General features: G+C 47.6%; 2 protein-coding genes across 2 annotated transcripts in view; one reads left to right on the forward strand and one right to left on the reverse strand.

Moving 5' to 3' along the window:
• AURKA (aurora kinase A) overlaps positions 1-6,891 on the forward strand; it is an 18,137-nt gene extending 11,246 nt beyond the window's left edge. The window contains exons 7-9 of the mRNA XM_069546848.1: positions 3,681-3,829; positions 5,933-6,107; positions 6,244-6,891. Coding sequence (XP_069402949.1) covers positions 3,681-3,829; positions 5,933-6,107; positions 6,244-6,423 — 504 coding nt within the window. The 3' untranslated portion in view covers positions 6,424-6,891. The remainder of the gene's footprint in view (positions 1-3,680; positions 3,830-5,932; positions 6,108-6,243) is intronic.
• A 1,815-nt stretch (positions 6,892-8,706) lies between these two features.
• On the reverse strand, positions 8,707-19,651 carry FAM210B (family with sequence similarity 210 member B). Its single transcript, XM_069546850.1, has 3 exons — positions 19,297-19,651; positions 11,328-11,503; positions 8,707-11,102 (listed from the first exon to the last, which is right to left on the reverse strand). Exons 1-3 carry the CDS (start codon positions 19,480-19,482, stop codon positions 10,886-10,888), a joined length of 579 nt encoding a protein of 192 aa, XP_069402951.1. The 5' UTR covers positions 19,483-19,651; the 3' UTR covers positions 8,707-10,885.
• Between the last annotated feature and the right edge of the window lie 3,401 nt (positions 19,652-23,052).

Genomic DNA, 23,052 nt, shown 5'->3' on the forward strand with positions numbered 1-23,052 from the left:
TGTAGCACGCCAGGCCTCCCTGTCCATCACCAACTCCTGGAGTCCAGCCAGACCCATGTCCATCGAGTTGATGATGCCATCCAACCATCTCATCCTCTGTCGTCCCCTTCTCCTCCTGCCCTCAATCTTTCCCAGCATCAGGGTCTTTTCCAATGAGTCAGCTCTTGCATCAGGTGGCCAAAGTATTGGAGTTTCAGCTTCAACATCAGTCCTTCCAATGAACACCTAGGACTGATCTCCTTTAGGATGGACTGGTTGGATCTCCTTGCATTCCAAGGGACTCAAGAGTCTTCTCCAACACCACAGTTCAAAAGCATCAATTCTTCAGCGCTCAGCTTTCTTTATAGTCCAACTGTCATATCCACACATGACCAATGGACAAACCATAGCCTTGTCTAGACGGACCTTTGTTGGCAAAGTAATGTCTCTGCTTTTTAATATGCTGTCTAGGTTGGTCATAAGCTTAGGTTAGGGTCATGGGTTTTGGGAGGAAGGTCAGAGGTGAAAGGCATTCTCTAAGGATACAAGCTACTGACCTGACTCATCCCCAGGTGTTGGTCTCGACCACCCGGCTGGGGTAGTGTTTGTCAGTCTTCTCCTCTGTAGAGTTACTCTCTCTCCCTTTTCAGAGGAGCAGCTCTTCTCCTACAGGGCAGGGTATCGACATATATTACTTGGAACTCTGTACTACAGAGCTGTCTTTTCTCCCTTATTGATTTCCTCAAATATTTATGAATATGGACACTTGATACTTTGAGGATAATCTAATAGCACTTGGCTCTCATTGTTTGTTCCAGATTTGGCCTCCGGCTGCTCTTTCACACAGTGCCTGTGTCCTTCTGACCTGTCCCCATCATTGTGGGGAGTCTGGGCCTGTGTTTTTTTTAAAAGCACTTTCTGTTTGTCGGTGCCATAAGGTGCTCCGGCTTCGTCTTACACATTTTCTAAGTCTTAGAATTCATTATTTCTCTAAGGAGCTTTGCTTCCTTTTACTGGAAAATGTTATTAGAAGCCTTGATCTGGGTGCTGGATATGCTCATTGCTACTGTTACCACTTCTGGGCTTTCAGCTGAAAGAGAGCATTGAGATGTGTGTATTGTAATCTCAGTATCTGCATGTATATGAAAGTATTCATAATTATCCACCTGTATCTATAGTATCTATAGTAAACATGAGTCCCTTATCACATGGATCATTTTACTCTCCTCCCTTGCTTATCATAGCCTCCACTCCAACACTGAGAAACTTGGATTCCAGCATCGGCCATCCTTTTATCCAATTCCAGTGTTCATGTGTAGTGGTGTCAGAATTGTTAACCAGTTACCCTTGTGGGAAACAACCGTATGCATTTGAGGTTCGTCTGTATCCTCTCAGGGTTTGATGGTTCATTTCTCTTCATTGGTGAATAATACTCCCTCATAGGGCTCTACCTTGGTTTATTGCTTCATTTATTGAAGGGTATCTTGGTTGCTTCTAGTCTTTATAAACAGTTGCATGTGGCTTTTTGTGGGACACAAGTTTTCATATCTGCTGGGTAGATACCTAGGGGGGTGCTTGCTAGCTTGTACCTAAGTCTGCGTTTAGCTTTGTGGAAACTGTCAGCAGTTTCTGCAGTGGATATGCCTACCATCTGTGCATTCCTGCCCACGCATGCGTGCCTGTGGCTCCCCACCAGCAAGTGGTGCTGGCGTGCTTTTTGAGTTTCAGTCTTCCCAGTAAGTGTACAGCAGTGTCTCATTGCTTTAATTCGCAGTTCTTTAATAACATACAAGGTTGAGCATCTTTTCAGGTGTTTATTTTCCATCTCTGTAGCATCTTTGAGGTCTGTTCAGACCTTTGAAAGTGAAAGTTGCTCAGTCATGTCCAGCTCTTAGTGACTCCATGGACTATACAGTACTGTACAGTCCATGGAATTCACCAGGCCAGGATACTGGAGTGGGTAGCCTTCCCTTCTCCAAGGGATCTTCCCAACTTGGGGACCGAACCCAGGTTCAAACCTTTGGCCCATTAAAAATTTTTTTGTTGTCTTACTGAGTTTTAAGAATCCGCATGTATTTGTGATGAGTCCTTTATCATGTGTTTTACAAACATTTTCTCCCCTTCTGTGCCTTGTGCTTTCCTTCGCTTAACTGTGTCTTTCATGGGCAGACATTTTTAATCTTAAAATCCAACATATCAGGTTTTCGTTTTGCCTTTTTCTTTTTTTCATGGATTGTACTCTTCTTTATTAATGTGAAAACTGTTTGAAGACGTTGTCTTAATTTGGACTGTTTTTTGTTGAATTAGCAGATGAAGGGCCTATAGAATGGTGGTTACTTTGTTCTGTTTCTTGGTGGAGGTCTCTGGGTAGTATGTACACTTATCTTTTTGGCATTGATCTAAATGGCATTAAATTCAAGTGGTTTTACTTTTATCTTCTACTGAAATCACAGCACTGTTGGTGAATGACCCCTCTGGTTCTGTCTGTGCAGTGAAGACATACTATTTCAACTTAAATATTTGCCCTTTGGTTAAGTAGAAATCTATTTTATTTGCTTTTTAAATATTAACTAGGCAAGGTAGTTTCTTCTTTAATTGGCAAGTAATGTTTGTACTCAGTTTTCTTCAATCTAGTGAAGTTTACTTTGGTGTAAACGGATAGCTGTTTGAAAGGAAGTAAAAGATTGGTTCCTTCTAGATTCCCTAGTAGTTTATACGTGTGCGTGTGCGTGCACACACACACACACACACACACACACCTGTTTTTCTTTCCTGATTAATTAAAACTAGTTCTGGAGAAGTGTTAGGGACCTTTACACATAATCCATAATCTTAATGTGGGCGTGTGGAGGGGGTGGATGCAGAGAGCGCTGGTTCCTGCCGGGTTTGAGCAGGGGCAGCCCATTGTCGTCTGGAATCCTACCGTATCCTCTTCGAGCATCACCCACTTTGGTGCAGGAGACGAGCTTTCTTTGCCTTTGCTTTCAGTTTATTTATGGTTTATTTAAGTTTATGGTCTAAATTTTGGTCTCTGCCTTTTGGCTGAAAGCAATGAAAAATGTCCTTTCTGACAATAACATCTGGTTTGTACCCCTTCATTTGGTAAACCTTTTTGGCATAACATAATGTTCAGTCCTATTTAGAATTACTTTTTGAGAAACCAACGCTTCTCAAACGTCAGTCAGAACTAAATATATTCAATATATTAGAAAACAATTCTCATTTACATGTTAAAGCCAATCCTGGGCTTGCTTAAGTTTATAGCTTCAAACAAACCCTTTTGTTGTAATTTTGCCTTAGTTTTAAAAATGGGGATGGACTATAAAGTTTTTCTTTTTTAAGAATTTTAAAAATTGTTTACAGGCCCGACTCCCTCATTTGTACCAGTTTTTCAATATTGTCATAATTCATGGCTTCTGGGCCATAAATTGCCAGGTGGGGATGTAGTGGTACCTTGGTGTTCTCCTGTCTTTCGGCGTCGCACCTGCTGTGTGAGCAGATAACCTAGCACAGAGTCACTTGTACTTCACACTGAACACTAAATTGGTTTGTTTTCTTCTAGAGTCATCCACTGTCTCTAGTTTTTGCTTTCAAATCTACAGAACATGTTAAAATCTATGTTGAGTTTCCTTTCTGAAGAGATGTCTAAAATTGTGTTATATAAATCTAAAACGGATTTCCAATACTTTTTGTTTTAATAGTATATCACAGAATTGGCAAATGCCTTGTCTTACTGTCATTCAAAGAGAGTTATTCACAGAGACATTAAGCCAGAGAACCTGCTCCTTGGATCAGCTGGAGAGCTTAAGATCGCCGATTTTGGGTGGTCGGTACATGCCCCATCCTCCAGGTATATAACTTCAGAGATGGAACTTGTTTGTTTGGTTTAGTAAAAGCCTAGGGGCTAATGAGCTAAATAGTAAAATATTTACTGTAAGTAAATGTAAGCATAGATGTTGTGGGCGGTTGGGTCAGGTAACTGACATACATGCTTTGGAGTAATTTAGGCCTGGCAGGAAACTAGTGTCTTCAAGAACATTTTTACTATGCAGCCATTTGTGGATGTTTATCCTGGGGTTACGGAGAAGGCAATGGCACCCCACTCCAGTACTCTTGCCTGGAAAATCCCATGGACAGAGGAGCCTGGTAGGCTGCAGTCCATGAGGTCGCTAAGAGTCAGACCTGACTGAGCGACTTCGCTTTGACTTTTCACTTTCATGCATTGGAGAAGGAAATGGCAAGCCACTCCAGTATTCTTGCCTGGAGAATCCCAGGGATGGAGAATGCTGGTGGGCTGCCATCTATAGGGTTGCACAGAGTCGGACACGACTGAAGCAACTTAACAGCAGCAGCAACCTGGGGTTAAAGATGCATACTATCCTTAGAGGCCAGTGAAGGGGACAAATAGGTAAAAGATATGACAAGTGTATCACAGAATGAAATGCGGTGTGTAGAGGGGGAACAACACCTGACTGATGGGGAGGCAAACTCCACTGCCTCCAGGGCCAGGAGACACGAGCTCTATGAGTTCTGAGGGCAGCACCTGCAGAGCTCTAGAACTGGGAGCTTAAAGGAACCAAACTAGTTTGGATGGAGCTTTCAGACTGGTGGGTAAAGATTCTTTGGTCTGCTTCTGTCAACAGAGCAGTCCTTTCCTATCTCCTCTTAAAGCAGAGAGACCAACCTATGAAACAATTTAAGTGAACTTTGCAAACAGAGCTAAAACATTTTCTCCTGTTTTTAGGTTGGGTTTCAATGAGCTTTTGAAACCATGTGTGAAGTAGGGCAATTAAAAGCATACATCTACTGCTAAGAGTTTGTCAGCTTTGGGGTAGGTCTTTAAAAAATTGTAACCAGATTACTTTAAAGCCAGTTTAAAAAACTGTATAGTCCCAAATGGATGCTGTTGAGTGTGAGATTTGTTTTTGATATAGATCACTCCTAATTGTTTCCAGCAAGGCACTGAATCTGCTGTTGCAGTCTCTTTTTGTTTAGGGGAGAAAAAAATCTGGTTGTCACAAGTGGGAGCTGTTGGCCTCTGGTGAGGCAAACAGCAATGGCTGTATGATCACAGGGCTAAGCTGGACCTTGGCCCGCCCAGTGGTGTCCTCACGACAGGAAAGCTAGCTGATCCTTTTCTAAAGAGGATATCATATAAAATGTTGGTCACTTGGCCCGGCTTCCCATAGCTGGTTCGCTGTAAGAGCTCTCAGGTTACTGTGCTGTCTTCCAAGGCTCTTGATCTGGGCCTTCTCCCGAATCCAGTGGTGAGAGGCTAGGAGTCTGCGGTGGCAGCTCCTTTAGGTGAGTGAACATTTGTGCGCTTGCCAGGCACCAGTGGCACCAAAGAGTAACTGGTACAAGGCAGCAAAATCTGCCTAGCCTTTGCTCCTGTTTTGATGTCTGTTTCCAACCTCTGTTATAAAAACAGACACGCTGAATTGATCACCTGCCTATCCAGTGCCTATACTCCCAATAGTTGTTAACATTTTACCACATTGAGTGTGTCTACGTTTTGGTTAACCTTCAAAAAATAAGTGACAGACAGCATGCTTCATCCTTTGAGTGCTTCAGTAGTAGGCTAAGGACATTGTCCTGTATAATCACAGCCATTATCACACCTAAGAAACCTAGTCTTGTTAATATCTACTATTTAGTCCATGTTCAAATTTCCCTAGTTGTTCACACAGTTTTATAGTGGTGATACTTTAAATCTTATATATCATTTAAGGAAGTTCTGGAATTAGACATATTTGGGGTGCCACATGATTGCTAACTGTGAGGTCTGGTACAGCACCCCATCTAAAAATGGGTTTATAATAGCACCTGCTTTGTAGCACAGGAGCTAGCCTAGGAAAAGCGCTCAGGGTTAGTGGAATGGTTGGTGCCTTTGAGCAGCTGTCGTGATAATAGAAACAGTAGCACGTCAACCCGAGCCTGCCTGTATTTTCAGGAGGACCACCCTCTGCGGCACGCTGGACTACCTGCCCCCTGAGATGATTGAGGGCCGGATGCACGACGAGAAAGTGGACCTCTGGAGCCTTGGGGTGCTTTGCTATGAGTTCCTCGTCGGGAAGCCTCCTTTTGAGGCAGACACATACCAGGAGACCTACAGAAGAATATCACGGGTAAGGCCTCACTACAGAGGGACCCGTCGTCGTTAGAATTCCTTATCAGCCTTGACAGGAGGCTGTGATCTGAGTGTTTCTCGTGTTCTCTCTGAGCCACGTTGTGACTCTTGTCACTTATTGTGTACTCGTCCAGGTGGAATTCACATTCCCTGACTGCGTGCCCGAGGGAGCCAGGGACCTCATTTCAAGACTATTGAAGCACAACCCCAGCCAGAGGCCCACCCTCAAAGAAGTACTTGAACACCCCTGGATCACAGCCAACTCAAAACCATCAAGTTGTCAGAAAAAAGAATCAACTAGCAAGCAGTCTTAATCTTTGGGGGCAGAGATCCTTAGGCCAGGGCTGCCTTGTCCTGGAGCAGGGTGCTGGCATGTCTCCCCGTGGCCTGCCCGCCATCGAGACTCTACAGGACATGCTGCTGACGAGCAGGCAGTGCTCGGAGTCCCACTTCCGCAGACACGATACTCTGCAGCAGTGGGAGCAGCTGTGAGAATCGTGTTACTTCACTGGTTATAGTATCAATCTGGAGGCAAGGTTTGAGGGCAGCCACCCCGCAGCCTGTTTGGAGTAAGGCGTCCTCGTGGAAGACGGACTCAGAGCCTGGCTGTGGGGAAGGGAGTCATGCCTAGTCCTGCCTTGACCCTTGAAACACTGTGCAATAACCTTCCCAGTCCTGTGTGTGTGTAACTTATCGGGTGGCCCAGTCTGGTAACGCTGTCAGAATGAACATGTGATTCTTCCTTTTAAATGTTAAAATAAAGACTTTTGTATAGACTTGTATCCTTACCTCCACAGCATCCCTTCAGGACTCTTCGGTGTCTGTCCAGCACTCTCGCTTGGCCTGCTTGTGGGTCCTCAGTCACTCACCTGGTGAGACTGAGGCAGGAGCATGGGCTCGCCTCAGTCTTGGGGCACAGGGGTGTCTCAGCCCTTTCTAAATGGTAAAGCCTTATTTTCTCCCATGGTGTTGATGTTTTTATAAAGTTCTCACACGTGTAACCTTGACATTAAAGTGCATCTCCCAGGAGTTCACATTTGACAGACACTTTGAGAAACGCTGGGTTTTATCTGTCACTAGGTGGTGGGGAGGGGGAGGTCGGCAGGCCCATGGACATATGGGCCTTCCTTCATTCCCTTCCTTCCCTTATCCCTCGTCCTACACTCCTGGGGGTGGGGGAGGGAGGGTCAACCAGCAGGCACCTTGTGATGGGTTAGGGAACAGAAAGCTGGAGCAGGGCCCTGGGGAAGGAGCCTCTTGGTCAGACTTGAAAGACAGGATTTAAAGTTTAGAGGCAGGTGTGGCAAGAGGTCCTTGCAGCCTGAGGAGGGGCCTGCAGGAAATGTGGCCCACTGGTGGGGGGAACTGGAAGTGGGGTGCTCTGCCGGGGAACACCAGGAGTGGGTGTGAGGGCAGCCAGCACCCTCCACTGTCCCCCATGCCCCCGAGGCTTGGTCCTTGTCCTGGGCAGTGGACGTTCACCGTTGTGCATGACCACAGCCTGCTGGAGTCCTCATCCTGAGGAGTCACCTGCCCAGTCAGCAAAAGCTGGGGGCTGCTGGGTGTTCACTAGAGCTGCAGGTGGTCTGGCTGGACAGAGGGGCGGGGTCAACCATCCATGTCCACACCCACCCACTTCTGGGCTCTGACCACGTTCTTTACAGCATGGTGAGGAGCTCCACGTGTCGGGTGAGCCAGCTCCTGGGAACCTGATTTTCCCAGTTTGGCCCTCGGTCTTGATTATGTGGTCAAAGTGTTCACCCAGCCAGACTCCCTCCCCAGCTGAACCAGAGTCTGCGTGCTGCCAGTGTTCAAAGTGGTTCATACAAGTGGACACTGCTGCCCCCTCGGTACAGCTGGCCGGGGCTTCCCTTACCCTGGTCACCTGGTCCCCATGGGACACCCTAGAGCTGTGGCATCTGTGTCAACTTGAAAGCCAAATCCACAGATGAGTCTGCTTGCAGTCCACAGCTAATTCTTTTCACCAGCTGTTGAGTCTTGGCTTAGAAATGAGGTGCCATGAGGAGCTGGTCTCTCCCATTTTTGGTCTCAGGTTCCATGTGCTCCTATCATGTAAAATTACATATTTCTAGCTGCCAACACGTGTGTATCAACCAAGATGGTGAACTTGACCATGATGAAGACAAAGGTGGAAGTGTTGAACTTACTGAGAATGAGGAGAGGAAATAAGTTTTCACGGCCAACTTTCAACGCAAGAGGTACCAGAGATCAGAAATGTCCACACAGAAAGAAGTGCTATACACTTCCATGGCAAGAGTTGGCGACGTCGTCATGGAAACACCAAAACAAGTGGGTAAAACCGCAGTGTCCAATTGCCTTAGGACAAAGGAACTTCCAGTTCCCACAGTCTTGAGCTTTATATCCCAAAGTAGTAGTTCATCCATCTATGCCAGCTGTGGTCACCAGGACATGACTAACCCCACCAGGGCCATTAGCTAAGCCACATTTCCCCCAGACACTCCAACACAGGCCCAGAAAAGAGCTCACTGCAACGGGGCCACATTAGCAAACTAGTCACACGCAGGGCTGGTTTGTCACTGGCAGCAGTGATGGCTTACCACAAGAGGAATAACAGGTTCTTCACAAGCTTTACAAAGATGTTTATTTGTTTCATGGAACTTAAGCTGCTCATTTTGTCAGATTAAAAAATTAGATGTGAACAATGGCTTACATTTCTAAAATAGATCATCAGTTCTATTCCCCTAGTTCCATAAAAACAAGATAAATACAAGCGATCTGTACGTCTTGCTGGTGAGTTCACATAATGCTCTAGTTCCCTGATCCTTTGACTTTCTCTCCTCTCTAGTCACTCTGTTCTGTTTTGACCGCTGGCACAGGAGTGGAGTGGCGTTGGGGCTTAGAAGCGAACGCTATGGCTATTTGGTATGATAATTTATTGCTTGCCCTTTCAGTCCACTCTCATTTCTCCAAACACAGAATCAAAGTTTGAGATTTAAGCCCTTAAACTTGGAGGAATCCCTGTGGGCTTTTTTGCATAGGCATTACTCAGGATGTGAATGGGTTGGGAGGCCGGTGTGGAAGGTGGTTAGGAGCCCAAAGCTAACTGTTCCCATAGGGACAGCAACACAGAAGTGCTGGTCCTGCCCTCACAAGGAATTATCTAGCCCTGGTGTCTTCATCTTGTTCTGCTGTGTCCATGGTCCTTGGAATTAGACCCCAGAAAGACAGTTCCAACTTTAAACGGCTAAAACTTTTTGGCAACGGGCTAACTGCTTTAAAAGGGGAGAAAATAGCCAATGCACTTTAAAGATCTTGCAAGTGGAGAATCTGTCCCACGAAGATACTTTTAAAAGCTAACTGAAATAACTGATTGACATGGATTACTAAGGTCTGACTAGGAAAATGTCAACAGAGCTCAGTAAAACCAGGACGATCAGTTTACAGTTGCTTTAGTTTTCTGATTGTCACAAGTGGAGTTAATCAAACCAAAAAACTAAAATAAAAAGTAAACCTGGGAGCCAGAAAGAGAAATACAACCCTTCGTCCATGGCAGAAAGGCAGACGGGTCACAGTGGGGTTCCCGGGTGTGGAGCGGGTGCCCTGCAGGAACCTGGCCCGGGGCAGGGCGGCTGTCAATGACGCTGAAGCCTACCAGGAGACATTCCTTCTCTGTTGCCTGCTTCTGACTATTCCGCAGAGGAAGTCTCAATTTGAGTGTGTGTGCTTCGATTTCTATTCTTAAATGTCCCTAACAGGGAATGTGGGGTCTCAGGTCATACCCTCTTTATCTGATAAACTGGCTCCATCCCTCCCTGGCTTGTATTATTACTGTATTATATATTTTGTAGTTGCCTCTTATTTACAGCAACTGCTAGTAACTTTCCTTTTTTAGAGAGTGATAGAAAATCTTTTTTTACACACATAATTTTAACTCAATTAAAAAATAGAAGTAGCAACTCAGTGTAAACATTGCGACAGCGATTCTGGAATGTCTGAAGTCTGAGACAGAGTGAGTTAGGCCAAGATTGTCTCAGCTTTCCATATACATGCAGTGGAGCCAACTGATGCCATTACTATTGGACAAAGTTTCCATTTTTTACCTAAGGAGACAAATGATTCTGACCTACTTTAATGAAATTTGTGAAAAACCAGCTGAGGCAGGTTCTGCACGTCCAGATTTGAAGATGTTTGGGAATCAATGAGACATACCAGAAATACTTGTTTGTTCTTTTTGCCCAAACAAGTGTAATGAATGTCAGAGTATTGATGCTAATATAGATCCTGATTACACATTGGGAAGTCCTCAATTCTGCTTCATTAATTGTAGCACTGGACTCTGTTTTGCACAATATTGCATATTAACCAGCAGGCAGCCTGACAAGTATGGGAGGAAGGGGAATTTTAAAAATCAGCTTAATGAATCACTACCCTTTAAGAATTTGAGCAAAGATGAACCCCTGAGGCTGTTGCAGGCAGACCCTCACCAATGGTCTTCTGAAGGAACATTTCCTGGCTGACAGTTTTGTCTGAGATGACAACTCATTGGCGGTGTTCTGCTGACATTTTTAGAGGAGGCAGACAAGCCCTGTGATGAATAGCATTACCCAAACTTTAAAGCGGAAAAACTACAATGATGTGAAACCCTGAATTTTTGCTGGCAAAAGTAAATCCTATTCATGAGAATGCAACAATTAGCCCCTGCTACCCACCCACCACAAAACCTACATCCTAAAACCAATCTAGCATGTGTCATTTAAAAGAAATAGGTTTTCAGGCCCACAGTTGAAGAGTTCATCAAGGCTTTGCTGCTGGAGGTTTAAAAATTCCCACTTTCCGAAAGTATCTGACAATCAAGGGCACAGAAACTAAGGTAATACTGATCCTCACAGGTGCAAACAGCTTGTGGATGGCGTAGGCCACCACAAAGGTGCTTGTGCCGGCCGCCATTTTCGACTGGACCAGTGACTCTTTAAAGCCGAGTTTAAGCAGGACAGCTGACATGTCCACACCACTGGAGGGGAGAGAGACAGACAGACAAACATAGAAACACAAAAGATATTTACTACAGCAAGGGACTAAGTTAAGCACTCAATTTGGCTATGAGATTTACAGTATTTTTTAAAAAATGTAAATAAAAGTAGCTAGATGAATACTAAGTCTTAGGCAGAAAGTTCTTACTCCCAAAGACTCTTACATGATAGCAAAAAACAAATACCTATTACTGTCCCCATCTTACCTTGAAATAACCATGTAAAACATTCCCAAGGAGATTAATGAGATTCCAATGTGCAGTGACACTGCCACGGCACCATATTCTTGAAAAATCTTTTTCAGCTGCTGCGACTTGCTTAGCTTTTTCTCCTCTGTGCCCCTGATATTGCTGCCTGTGGTCACAGTGATTTTGCTGGGGTCCTGCACACAAACCAAAGAAAGGGAGACACTTGAGGGCAGGAGCAAGGATGTGAGTGGTCATCACCACATTACCACCTCCACAATCACGTGATGTTCTGCTCTCTCTCATCCAATGAGAGATGAGGCTAATGCCTGCTATGCCACTGAGTGCACTGAAGGGCTGGCTACCACATGTGATGGGCAAAACGATGGCCCCAAAGATGTCTAGTTCCTAGGCCCTGGAACCTGTGAATATGTTACCCTATGTGACAAAAGGGTTTTGCAGGTAGGATTCAGTTAAGGATCCTAAGATGGGCAAATCATCCTGGATCTTCTGAGTGAGACCAGTGTGATCACAAGGGTCCTTGCAAGTGAAGGGAGGGAGACAGCAGGGTCAGAGAAGCTGACATGAGGACAGAAGCAGAGTCAGATTTGCAGAGGCTGGTGCTACTCCCTCTGAAGATGGAGGAAAGGGGCAAGCCAAGGGATTCAGGCACCTCTAGAAGCTGGAAAAGACAGGAAATGGCTTTCCTGGTGACTCATAGTAAAGAATCTGCCTGCAATGCAGAAAGTAAAGTCGCTTAGTCGTGTCCGACTTTTTGCGACCCCATCGACTCTAGCTTACCAGGCTCCTCGGTCCATGGGATTTTCCAGGCAAGAATACTGGATTGGGTTGCCATTTCCTTCTCCAGGGGATCTTTCCGACCCAGGGATCAAACCTGGGTCTCCCTCATTGTAGGCAGACGCTTTACCGTCTGAGCTACTAGGAAGATACTCTGGAGAAGGAAATGGCAACCCACTCCAATATTCTTGCCCGGAAAATCTCATAGACAGAGAGGAGCCTGGTGGGCTACATAGAGTCCATGGGAGTCACAAGAGTCAGACACAACTAAACCACCACCACCAGAGCAGTTGGAAGGACCCAGCCCTGCTAATGCACTGAGGTTAGCCCCATGAGACCTCATGGGCTTCTGACCTCCTTGACTGTAAGAAAACAAATGGGTGTTGTCTTATGCACATGACAACCAGGCTAGACTCTACAAGAGTGGGTGTGAAATAAATGGGAGCAGAAGCTGTAATATATTTACTTTTGGAATCAAGATTTATCCCTGAGATCTGAACAGATACAGGGGGAGAGCTAGTTCCCAGGCCATAAATGCAGCATTGGGGGTTTGCAGAGAAATTATCTACTGTGTAGGGTGCTCCATTAACATTTATTGAGCATCTACAAGGCCTGGAATGTTTGAGAGAAAGAAAAACAACAATATTGGATTAAAAAAACAAAACTCCTCCATGTGGAGAGTGATTTTTCATCAAAGGATTGCTTCAGCTCTCATGACAGACCTCACAGAGATCTCAAGGACAGGATCTGGGTCAGCCAGCTCCGGTTATAGACTTTGAAGCGGAGGCTATTTCCTTATATTTTTAGAACATGCGGGGGCACAGGCATACCTCAAAAGCTGGCAAGGCAGGGGTTGGGGGGTAGGGACAATGACATGCATCATGGAGACCCCAGGAATGAAATTAAATGATACCCAGATATCCAGAGCAGCAGTCTCCAAACCGAAAGAGGCAGCGGTCCTCCCAGCCCCGCCCTGCTCTGGAGGCATAGGTGGCCACTGGATTTCCTCTCTAGTCACCCCGTGTGTCCACCAAGGGAGGGCACTGGTCCAAACCCCCACATGACATTAGCTGGGCCCTGCTGACACCCCACCGCGGGTGGTGACCCAGATGCGCGTCTCCCTGAACTCTGAGCTGGCGCATCTGCCTTGGCTGTGACGTCCATAGTCACACATCCACAGCACGTCTGGATGAGCTCCTGACCCACTCCCACCCACACGCTCCTCTCCAGGTCACAGCTGTCCCTGTTTCGGCAAACCTCATCCTCCCAGATGCTCTGTCTGAAACACGAGTCACTGACTCCCACAACCAGCCATCAGCCAACCCCACCAGGTCCAAACTCAACGCCCCTCCCCTCCCCACCCAACACTCCTATCACCCTGGCCCAAGCTCCTCACCTCTTTCCTGGGTGACTGTGATGGCTTCCTCCTAGCTGTCCCCCAATCCCACCTTTGACTCCTCAACAGAGTGGCCAGAGACAAGCCTGTGAAATCCAAGGTGGGATTACAGCACCGCCCCTACTCAGAGGCCTCCTGGAAGCTAAAGTAGTCTGTGCACTAGCCCCCCTGGCCCTCCAGACACCACCTCCAACCCCCCTCCCCACCCTTTTCCTTCCTGCTTCCCATTCCAGCCGCCCAGCTTCCTTGCTGCTTTAAGGATAGGCCAGGCCCAACAGGCCCTGGCATCTGCTGGTCCATCTGCCAGGAAGTTTTTCCCCAGAGGGCCTCATAGTGCTGCCTCCAGATGTTTATCCAGCACCACTACAGGGAGGCCCTCCTGGACTGCTCTCTTTAAAACGAAAAGCCCCTCACCCTGTGGTTCCTGTGCGTTTCCTTCCATCCTGACTTCATCATCTAACATCCCATGTGCATTTCCTCTTCCTCCCCAGGGAGGGGCCCATCCACTTTGGAAATGGTTTTGCCCACATAGAAATTACAAACCGTTAAGTCTACCTTAACGTTTAAAGTATACGGTTGCATGGTTCACGTGTGTCTGCCATTGTGCAGTCATCACCAGGGTCTAATTCGGGAAGACTTTCGCCACTCGATCTGCAGTTACTTCCCATTCCCCTCTCCCCCATCTTGCCAGGAGGGCACGGAGACACCAAGCTCCTTTCTGTCTATGGATTTGCCCATTCTGAATGTTTTTATTACAAATAGGGTCATGCAACAGGGGGCCTTTTGTGACTGGCTTCCGCTACAGACTGAATGTTTGTGGAACTCATCTCCCCTCCCCGAAATTCATACAATGAAACCGAATCCCCACCCTGAATCCGCCTGCAATGTGGGAGACCTGGGTTCGATCCCTGGGCTGGGAAGATCCCCTGGAGAAGGGAAAGGCTACCCACTCCAGTATTCTGGCCTGGAGAATTCCACGGACTGTATAGTCTACAGGGTCGCAGAGAATCGGACACGACTGAGCGACTTTCACTCACTACACTCACCCTGATGGTATTTGGAGGCGGAAGGTGACTAGGTCATGAGAGTGAAGCCCTCATGAATGCAATCAGGGCTCTTATAAAAGAGACACCAGAGGGCTACCTTGTCCTTTCTAACATGTGAGGACACGCCAAGAGGACAGAAGACATCTGACAATGAACCAGGAAGCGGACCCTCAGACACTGAATCTGTCAGTGTCTTGACCTTGGACTTACAGCCTCCTGGGCTGTAAGAAATGAATGTTTGCTGTTTAAGCCACCTGTGCTTGCATGATCAGTCATTTCAGTCGTGTCTGATTCTTTGCGACCCTGTGGTCTGTAACCTGCCAGGTTCCATTGTCAATGGGATTCGCCAGGCAAGAATATTGGAGTGGGTTGCCATGTCCTCCTTCAGGGGATCTTCCCAACCCAGGGATCAAACCTGTATTTCTTATGTCTCCTCCACTGGCAGGCGGGTTCTTTACCACTAGCACCACCTGGGAAGCCCTTAAGCAGTCCAGTCTATGGTATTTTTGTTATAGCAGCCTTAACAGACTACCGCAGCTTTTTCCACTTATCATCATGTTTTCAAAGGTCATCCACATTGTAGCAGGTATCCAACTTCATTCCTTTTTATGAAGTAGAATTTGATTCAACTGAAATACAAAGTATGGATTCTAAAATTTACCCTGCGGGCTAAGCTAGGAGCCATAGCACAGTTTTGCCCTAGAAAGAATGTCTGCTGTGTCTGGGAGCACTGTTGTGCCTGGTAACCTCTGGGGCAGGCTCTTCATGGCTTCATGAAGGACAGGAGGGCCTGGCTCTGGGTCAGCTGCTGGAATGATAAAGTATACGTGCTGCACGTTTGTGGAAGGTAAGGTACAAAAGCAGACCATCGTATTGTCCCCAGAGGAAGGCTCAGTGAACAGCCATGTTCTTCACTGGGAGAACATGGGAGACCAGGGCATGGCAATGAGGGGATGGAATTCAGTCTTGGATTGAAACCTGCTCAGAATTGGGACTTCTGTAGTGGCCCAGGGGTTAGGACACCTTGCTTTCACTGCTGAGGGGGAGGGCTTAATCCCTCGTCAGGGAACTAAGATCCTTCATGTTATGCAGCCAAAAGAAAACAAAATTTGCCCAGAGTCATCCTTGATTTATAATTATACGCAACAGCTACTCATTTGCCCCTCTTCTCCCAAAAGCTGGTACAAAACTCAGATTCATGAGTTAAGAGTCTTTTCATTACCTCCCAATTGAAAGAGCATCTCTTTTGTTCCCAAACTGCAGTTAGGACTGAAAAAACACACACACCCGTGCCCCCTCCAAACACCTGGAAGCTTTCATCCTGGAATTAAATTTCAGTACCATTAAAGGCTGTTCTGTCCCTGGGAATTAAGTGTTAAGGCTTTAAAGGTGAGGATGAAGTGTATTTTCTCACAGCCTTTAGCTTTGACTTCTCCGGGGTATTTTCAGACTTATGAAAACAAACACTTAAAAAAAGCGGTGGTGGTGGGTGGTTTAGTTGCTCAGTTATGTCTGACTTTTGTGACTCCCTGGACTGTAGCCCGCCAGGCTTCTCTGTCCATGGGTTTCTCCAGGCAAGAATACTGGAGCGGGTTGTCATTTCCTTCTCCAGGAGATCTTGACCTAGGTATCAAATCCATGTTTCCTATGTCTCCTCCATTGCAGGCAGATTCTTTATCGCTGAGCCAGTATCCGTTTATGGGGTCCCAGAGACTGATTCTGATAGACAGGAAAGTCTATCATGTTTTGAAAGGTTTTGAAGTGACTTAGCAAGCAGCAGGAAAACCATGAGTATCCTGAGGAGAGGGCACTTCTGTTGAGCCAGCCACCAAGCTTAGCACTTTAAAGGTTTTATAAAAACACTCATGACCTCATGATACGGGTACCTCTGTCATTTCCACTTTGACAGATAGGAGACCAGGGCTTTGGGGTGAAGCTGTGAGCTGGCTGGCAGTGCCCAGACTGGGTTCTGCACTACAGACTCCCCGTCTTGTCCCCCAAGAGTTGAACATTCCTAGAGGAAGAGCCTGTTTCAGAACTTCAGGACTCTGGAGGGGAGAAGGAAAACTGTCCTCAGCCTCCCTTGTTGGGCAAGCATCCACGCTCCCAGTTCTCTGACGCCCACCAGCCAGAATGGCCGCTGGGAGCTCAGGCTCTTTCTGATAAACAGGTCCCCACCCGCCTTTTGGCTGCGGAGGAAGTGCCCCAGATGGGAGGGCTGCTGGGCGCTGATAGGATGGCTCCCAGAGCCAAACCATGTCCTGCGGCAGATGACGATGGGTGGAAGCCCTTTTCACTCCCACCCCGACACTTGGCCTGACAGAACCTCATTCCGCCCCATCTGTCCACTAACAGGACGGGGCGGAGCTGCCACTCTCTCTCCCCTCCTCCCTCTTCTGTGCAACCTCAATTTTGGCAAATGGCCTTTTGGCTAAAAAAGAAAAATAAAAAGGCAGCCAGACATCCAGCTACAGAATAACAAGTATCTATTGCCAGACAACGGGAGGGACGAAATATTCAGACACATGGACAATTTCCTGTTAGCCGGTGCCAAGGTTAGTTTTTAACTTTCTAGAGTTAGTTGTTTGTTGTTTTTTTTTTTAACATGGACAATTTTCTTCCTTTTATTTTGAAAATCTCTTTAATCATTGTGAGTCATCTATTTTTCTTCCTAAGCCTGAAGGAGATGAAACAGGTTAAAATAAAAGGAATTTATGAAGAGTTGACCTGCAAGGAATAGGAATCTTTCAAACATTCATTTCTTGGTGAGATATCACCTTAAAAACCTGTGATATATTCTTAGTTGCTGCCCTGGTTGCAGATGCCCTGGTTGCAGATAACTTCGTACCTCCCCTGGTGTCTGTTTTTAGATAAAAGTGCTTTCATATACTTGCGGATGGCTTGGCTCTCTGAGCCCCAGCGTTCTCCTCATCTCCCAATTCTCCCTCACATGCTGCCTTTCAGTGAGTCAAAGCAGTGCCAAGCCAGAGCAGACACTCACAAATAAGAACAGTTGTTAAGAGCAAAAGCTTTGGAACCAGACTGGTTTGGATCCCAGTTCTGACAGGTAATCTCTGTGTTTCTCAGAGAGTTACTCAACCTCTTTGGGCTTACGTGAAGATAATAGTATTGCTTATGTCTCAGGGTTGTTGTGAGAATTACATGAATTGATATTTTCAAAGTACTCAGAACAGTGCCTGTTACAAAGGAAATACAATATAGTGTTTATCATTAATATTATTTACTGCATGAATGAAAACAGGTGTCACCCTTAACAATCTGACCTTTTAAGCAAGATTTTTGGCTCATTCCTCAAAACTTCTTGACTCTTCTCATACAGCCTCCTTACTTTAATAAATACAGCAGTGGTGGCTGGGGTTGGTGGAGGGAGTGCAGCAAACACACACAAACACAGACACAGACACACACACAGACGCAGACACACACACCCACACCCACACACACCTGCCAGTGCCAGGCTAACAAGACAGACAAGCAAATCAGAAGGACATTCCATATGAGGAGAGCATAGAAGATGTACTCCCATGAGGCTGAGGAGAGGCCAGTGGAGGCATCCAAGGCATCACTGGTGGTCAGGGAAGGCTTCCAGGAGGAAGGGACAGCTAGGCTGATGTATGGAGAATCACCAGGAGACAGCTGGGTGTATGCGGAGGGTGCTAGACATGTGAGGATTCCCAAGCTGGGCTCAGGAGGCAAAGACAAGATCTACTGCCTGTCAGATGGCACAGCACAAGGCAGAGAAGGAAGTTTCTCCATCTGTGGTGGAGGCATGGTAAGGTCATGGGTCAAAGGCCTATGGAACATTCAAGAAGCACTGGCTCCCAGTGACACCATGCTCAGGCCTGCATCAGTTCATGGAATGGTCCCCAAACTATTGTTGGGAAGGTGTTATTTTTAGCCCCCTGAAAGGTCAGCAACCAGGCCTCAGAGACCTTGAGGACAGGGTGAGACAGCAACCCTGGTAAGTGGACATAGGCAGTTTGGACCAGAGCGGCAAAGCTCCAGGCACTGCTCCTTCCAACTGAGTTCTGCATCTCCAGAAGGCATTGCTCACCACCTGTTTTCTTTAAGGAGACCCACTTCAAAATCAAACTGAAACATATTTACAGAAAGGAGCAGTCTGTATTTGCATTCTGAATGAAAACCAGTTTTCACTTACCATGCACAGAAGGCAAGTGAAGATATACACAAAGAAGTAACCCTGCGTTTCAGGAGCCAGTCTCGCCCGCAGTCTGACTGGGAGGCCTGCTCTCGCAGTTAGATTAAAAGGGAGTGGCAGCAAGTACTGGGGGTGGGGGTGGGGGAGGTGCGGGGGCAGGTGGTGGTGGTGGTGTTAAGAGACAGCAGCACCCACGGAGACTTCCTCCTCAGCCCAGCGAGGGGCCCCAGCGTGACTTCAAAGGGAACAACTCTAAGCGCCGAATGACAACGTCGATACCAAGTCCAGCCCCACCTCCAATACTCTCTGCCGCCACCACAGTGCAGGCCCAGCTTTGGGCACCTAGGATCCCCTGGAGGCTGTGACCTTGGCCATTCGCCACGCCCCCCCCCCCGAGCCTCAGTTTCCCCGGTTGTCAACTGGGAGATCGCTTCCTTGGCTTTAAGAGACTTAGGATCTGGGACCTGAAGGTGCTCGGTCTCAGCAGCTGCGCGTGTAAAGCTCTCCTCCTGCGCAGGTGGACCAGCGATCCGGGCGCCCGGGGATCCGTGTGGGGGTGGGGAGGCTTACCTGGCGGCCCTGGTAGTTCCCGCGGGCGGCGCGCAGCAGCTGGGCGTCCGGCCCGGGCCCGAGCAGCGGCAGGAACACCGGCGGCGGGACACAGGGGGCGGCGGCGCCCAGGAGCCAGGTGGCGCGGCACCGAACCCGGGCGCCCACCCGACCCACGGGGCTCAGCAACGCCAGCAGCCCGGCCATGGTAGGCAGAGCCGGGCGCTGCCGCGCTAGCAGCAGACCGCAGGAGGAGCAGCGCGGTGGGCGGGGCCCGCGGGAGCCCGAGCCCGGAGCGGCGGGGCGGGGCGGGGCCAGAGTCGTGCCCCGTCCTAGGCCCCGCCCCCCGCCGCAGCCAGAGCGGCGAGGGCGGAGCTGGAGCAGCGTGCGGAGTGGGCGGGGCCGGAGCTGGAACCCAGCGCCCAATGCGAGGGCTGGAGACGCGAGCTTTGTGTGACACCGGGTTAATTCCACCCCAAGGACCCTGACTCATCATGTTGGTTTCGAGCGAGTCGGAGGCCAGCCCAGCCCAGCCCAGATTCAAGAGTGAAGGGGTTAGATTCCTCCGACTTGATGGGAAGTGGCAAGGTCACGGGTGGCAGGGCTTGTGGAGTGGGAAATATTGTCGTGACCATCTTTAGGAACTGCAATCTACAATAGTATTAGACTATTAACTGCAATAAAGATACTAATCTTTGGTTTCTATTCTGCAGAAGAAACTGAGGCTTACAGAAACGAAGCCTTCCCCGAGGCCTCTTATCCTCATCCTCTTCTCATGCCTGACCCCTGGTAGCACTTTTGGTTGAAACTAAGGATCCAAAGTGTTTCTAGATCTTTGCTATTTTTAAGTAGGGTTCGGGGGTGTGGGGGGCGGCGGGAAATAGCATGGAGAATTGTTGCTTGGAAAACCACTGGAAAAGCTGGAGGAAAAGACGTTAGGCCGGGCTCCCAGGAAAGACTGGTTAGAGCAACACCGGTGGGCAAGGGGAGTGGCCCCTCAGTCAAAAGCAGGAAGGTGAGTGTCAGGGGCAAGCTAGCGAAAAGAATGAATTTTGGAGCACACTGCCAGAGACAGTGACCCCAGGATCAGAAAGCTGCCATTGCAGCTGCCTTCCACAAAACAGGCCACTGGATACCAGAAGGCAGGGTGAGGCTGCAGCTTCTGTCCTCATTAACTGTCCACACTTGTGGGCTGGCAACTGGACACCTGGATTCTGCTGCAGAAAACCCCACATCTCTGCCAACTTGTTAACCAGCAGCAAACAACCCAAGCCACAGGAGGATGCCTCTGCCTTCAAAATATTTTATGAGTGCATCCAGTTGGCAGAAAGAAATAAGTACCCAGAAACCTAGCTGCAAAGAGAAATTATAGCCATGCTGACCAGAAGGTGCACAACAAAGGTATGGGAATTCATGCGCCCAAATTCAGTACCTCCAGACTGCCCCCTAACCTGCCCCCACCTTGTCTCATTGGGTAGAACTGAGTCACATGATACTGTTAGCTGCAGGGGAGGCTGGAATATGAGGATCCTGCAAAGAAACAGACTTGGCTTAGATCAGAGCAGGCACACTGTCCTCCTGAACACAGTTGGGGTTCTATTGGCAGGGAGGTAGAGGAGGATGGCTAGGGGGATAGTATGGGTGAATGGTAATTCCAGAAAGTGTATGGGGCTGTGTGCCCGTGTGTGGTGGTGAGTGTCACATGGGAAGTGCACGTGTACCAGGGGTAAGGGGAACAAGTCAGTGTGTATGTGAGGGGGTTGAAACAGAAAGGGGGCTGGGATGCTGGAGGAAGAAGAAAGGATTTTTCCCTTCTGATGGAGGAATTACTCTGCCCCAGTTTCCAGGGGAATCTGCCTGGGGGTACAGGGCCTCAGAGTTACTCACTGTGGCTCATTTCTGTAGGAATGCGGGAAGGTAGATCTGGCAGACAGACTGTGTTAAAATAAAAAGTGGACAGTATTTGGGACAAATTGCCTCGTTTTCTCCAATTACATATTCTGATTGTACCTGTGTATTTATTCCGGTTCTCTTTCTCTGTCAGATTCTGCAGTGCCTATTCTAAACATTTTGTGCCCACCTGGGGTCCTCCCTCCTGCCCTGATGTCTTCCCTCTTGGCACACACCCTTGCCTCCTACCTCTCAGGGGAAGCCTGGGTCTTAACTGATGGCTGCAGCCCACCTACTTGTTTCCCTCCACCATTCTCCACCTCCTGCTTCAGTCCCATTTTCCAAAGCAAACCAAACTCCCCATTCCCATGTATGGCTTCATGCCTCCTCTCTGTTCATTTCCAATCAGCATTCATTATTCTGAACACCTGCCATGTGCCAGCAGCGGCAATAGAGTGAAAATAAGACTTTGTTGTTTCATGAGCTGGTGGTTAGCATCATAACTTGGATGCGGTGTAGGCCTGGTTTAGAATCTCTGTTAGGTGATTCCAACTGTCTAAGCTGGTGGTTTCCTCACTTGTAAGAAGTGGGAGTAATAACACCTATCTCAAAGGGTTACTGCGAAGGTTAAAGGAGATAATATATTTCAGTACTTGCAGAACTGAGTCTGGCACAGTAAAGACTCAGGACAAGGAAATGTGGCTGGCATGTCTTTCTTTTTTTATCTACCCAGCTCTCTCCTTCTAATAAAGATGGCTGTCCCTCTCTACTGTAGTTTGCATAAATCTTAATGGTCAGGGGATGGATTTGAGATCCTTGCCCCTTGTACTAGTCAAAATTGGGTCATGCTGAATATATACATCATAATATGACTTTTTCACTTAGTCTCTCACTAATGTCTTTCCTGTTGGAACCATGATTGTGGAATATTATTTAAAAGCTGTAGAACATTCTGTCTATAGATACTCCATGACTTATTTAATCCAGTGTCTTGGTGAGAAATGTTATAGACTGAAGGGGTCTTTCCCCAAATTCATATGTTAAATCACTAACCCTCAATACAATGTTGTTTGAAGATGGGGCCTTTGGAAGGTAAATACAGTTAGGTTAGGTCGTAAGGGTTCAGTCCATGTAATGGTATTCGTGCCCTTATAGGAAGTGGAAGGGCCACCACTGGCCCAGTCTTTCTGCAGCAAGAGGGCAGAATAAGAAGGCAGTCCACAAGCCAGGAAGAGAATTCTCAGCAGAACTTGACCATACTGCCATCCTGATCTCAGACCTCCAGCCTCCAGAAATCTGTTTTGAAACAAATAGCATTTTATGGTTTGGGGCCAAGAGCTGGGGCCTTGGGGTCAGACTGCCTGGCAGGGGTGTCCCCCGCTTTATGGTGCACTGACCATGTAACTGGTTAAATCACTCAGCATCTCAGAACCTCAGTTTTCTTATCTGTAAGATGGGGATAATAATAGCAACCACATCACACAGCTGCTGTGAAGAAGAGAAATTTCATGTAGTTGCGTGCTTGGCACAGTGCCTTCCTGAAAGCTGATCGTGGTAAGCACAGTGGCCATCATTATTATTATTATTGTTTCTCTTCATTCATTCATTCTGAGAAGAGGATGAATGGTGCGGGCTGGACACGACTAAAGGCTTTGAGTGTGTGTGGGGGGCACAGGGTGTGGGACCTGAGCTGTCCAGTCCAATGAGGCCACCTAGGGAGACAGATGTGACTTATAAAACCACCACTGAGAAAAGCGATAGCTTGTAGAGGATGAACTTGCTGGTTTTCTAGGAATCTCCCCTCTACTGCCTTTAAGATAGAAATGATCACTTCTCAGTACTCGGGAACGGTCTGAATTAGTTGGAACCAAGATGCATGAAGATCCC

This window comes from Ovis canadensis, chromosome 13 (assembly GCF_042477335.2).
Source record: "Ovis canadensis isolate MfBH-ARS-UI-01 breed Bighorn chromosome 13, ARS-UI_OviCan_v2, whole genome shotgun sequence".
NCBI classification, from domain to species: domain Eukaryota; kingdom Metazoa; phylum Chordata; class Mammalia; order Artiodactyla; family Bovidae; genus Ovis; species Ovis canadensis.

Coding starts and splice junctions, on each gene's coding strand:
- FAM210B (XM_069546850.1), bottom strand. CDS start 19,482: ATGGCCGGGCTGCTGGCGTTGCTGAGCCCCGTGGGTCGGGTGGGCGCC. Junction 11,504..19,296: donor GGAACTACCAGGGCCGCCAG/GTAAGCCTCCCC, acceptor GTTTGTGTGCAG/GACCCCAGCAAAATCACTGT. Junction 11,103..11,327: donor TTTTACATGGTTATTTCAAG/GTAAGATGGGGA, acceptor TCTCCCCTCCAG/TGGTGTGGACATGTCAGCTG.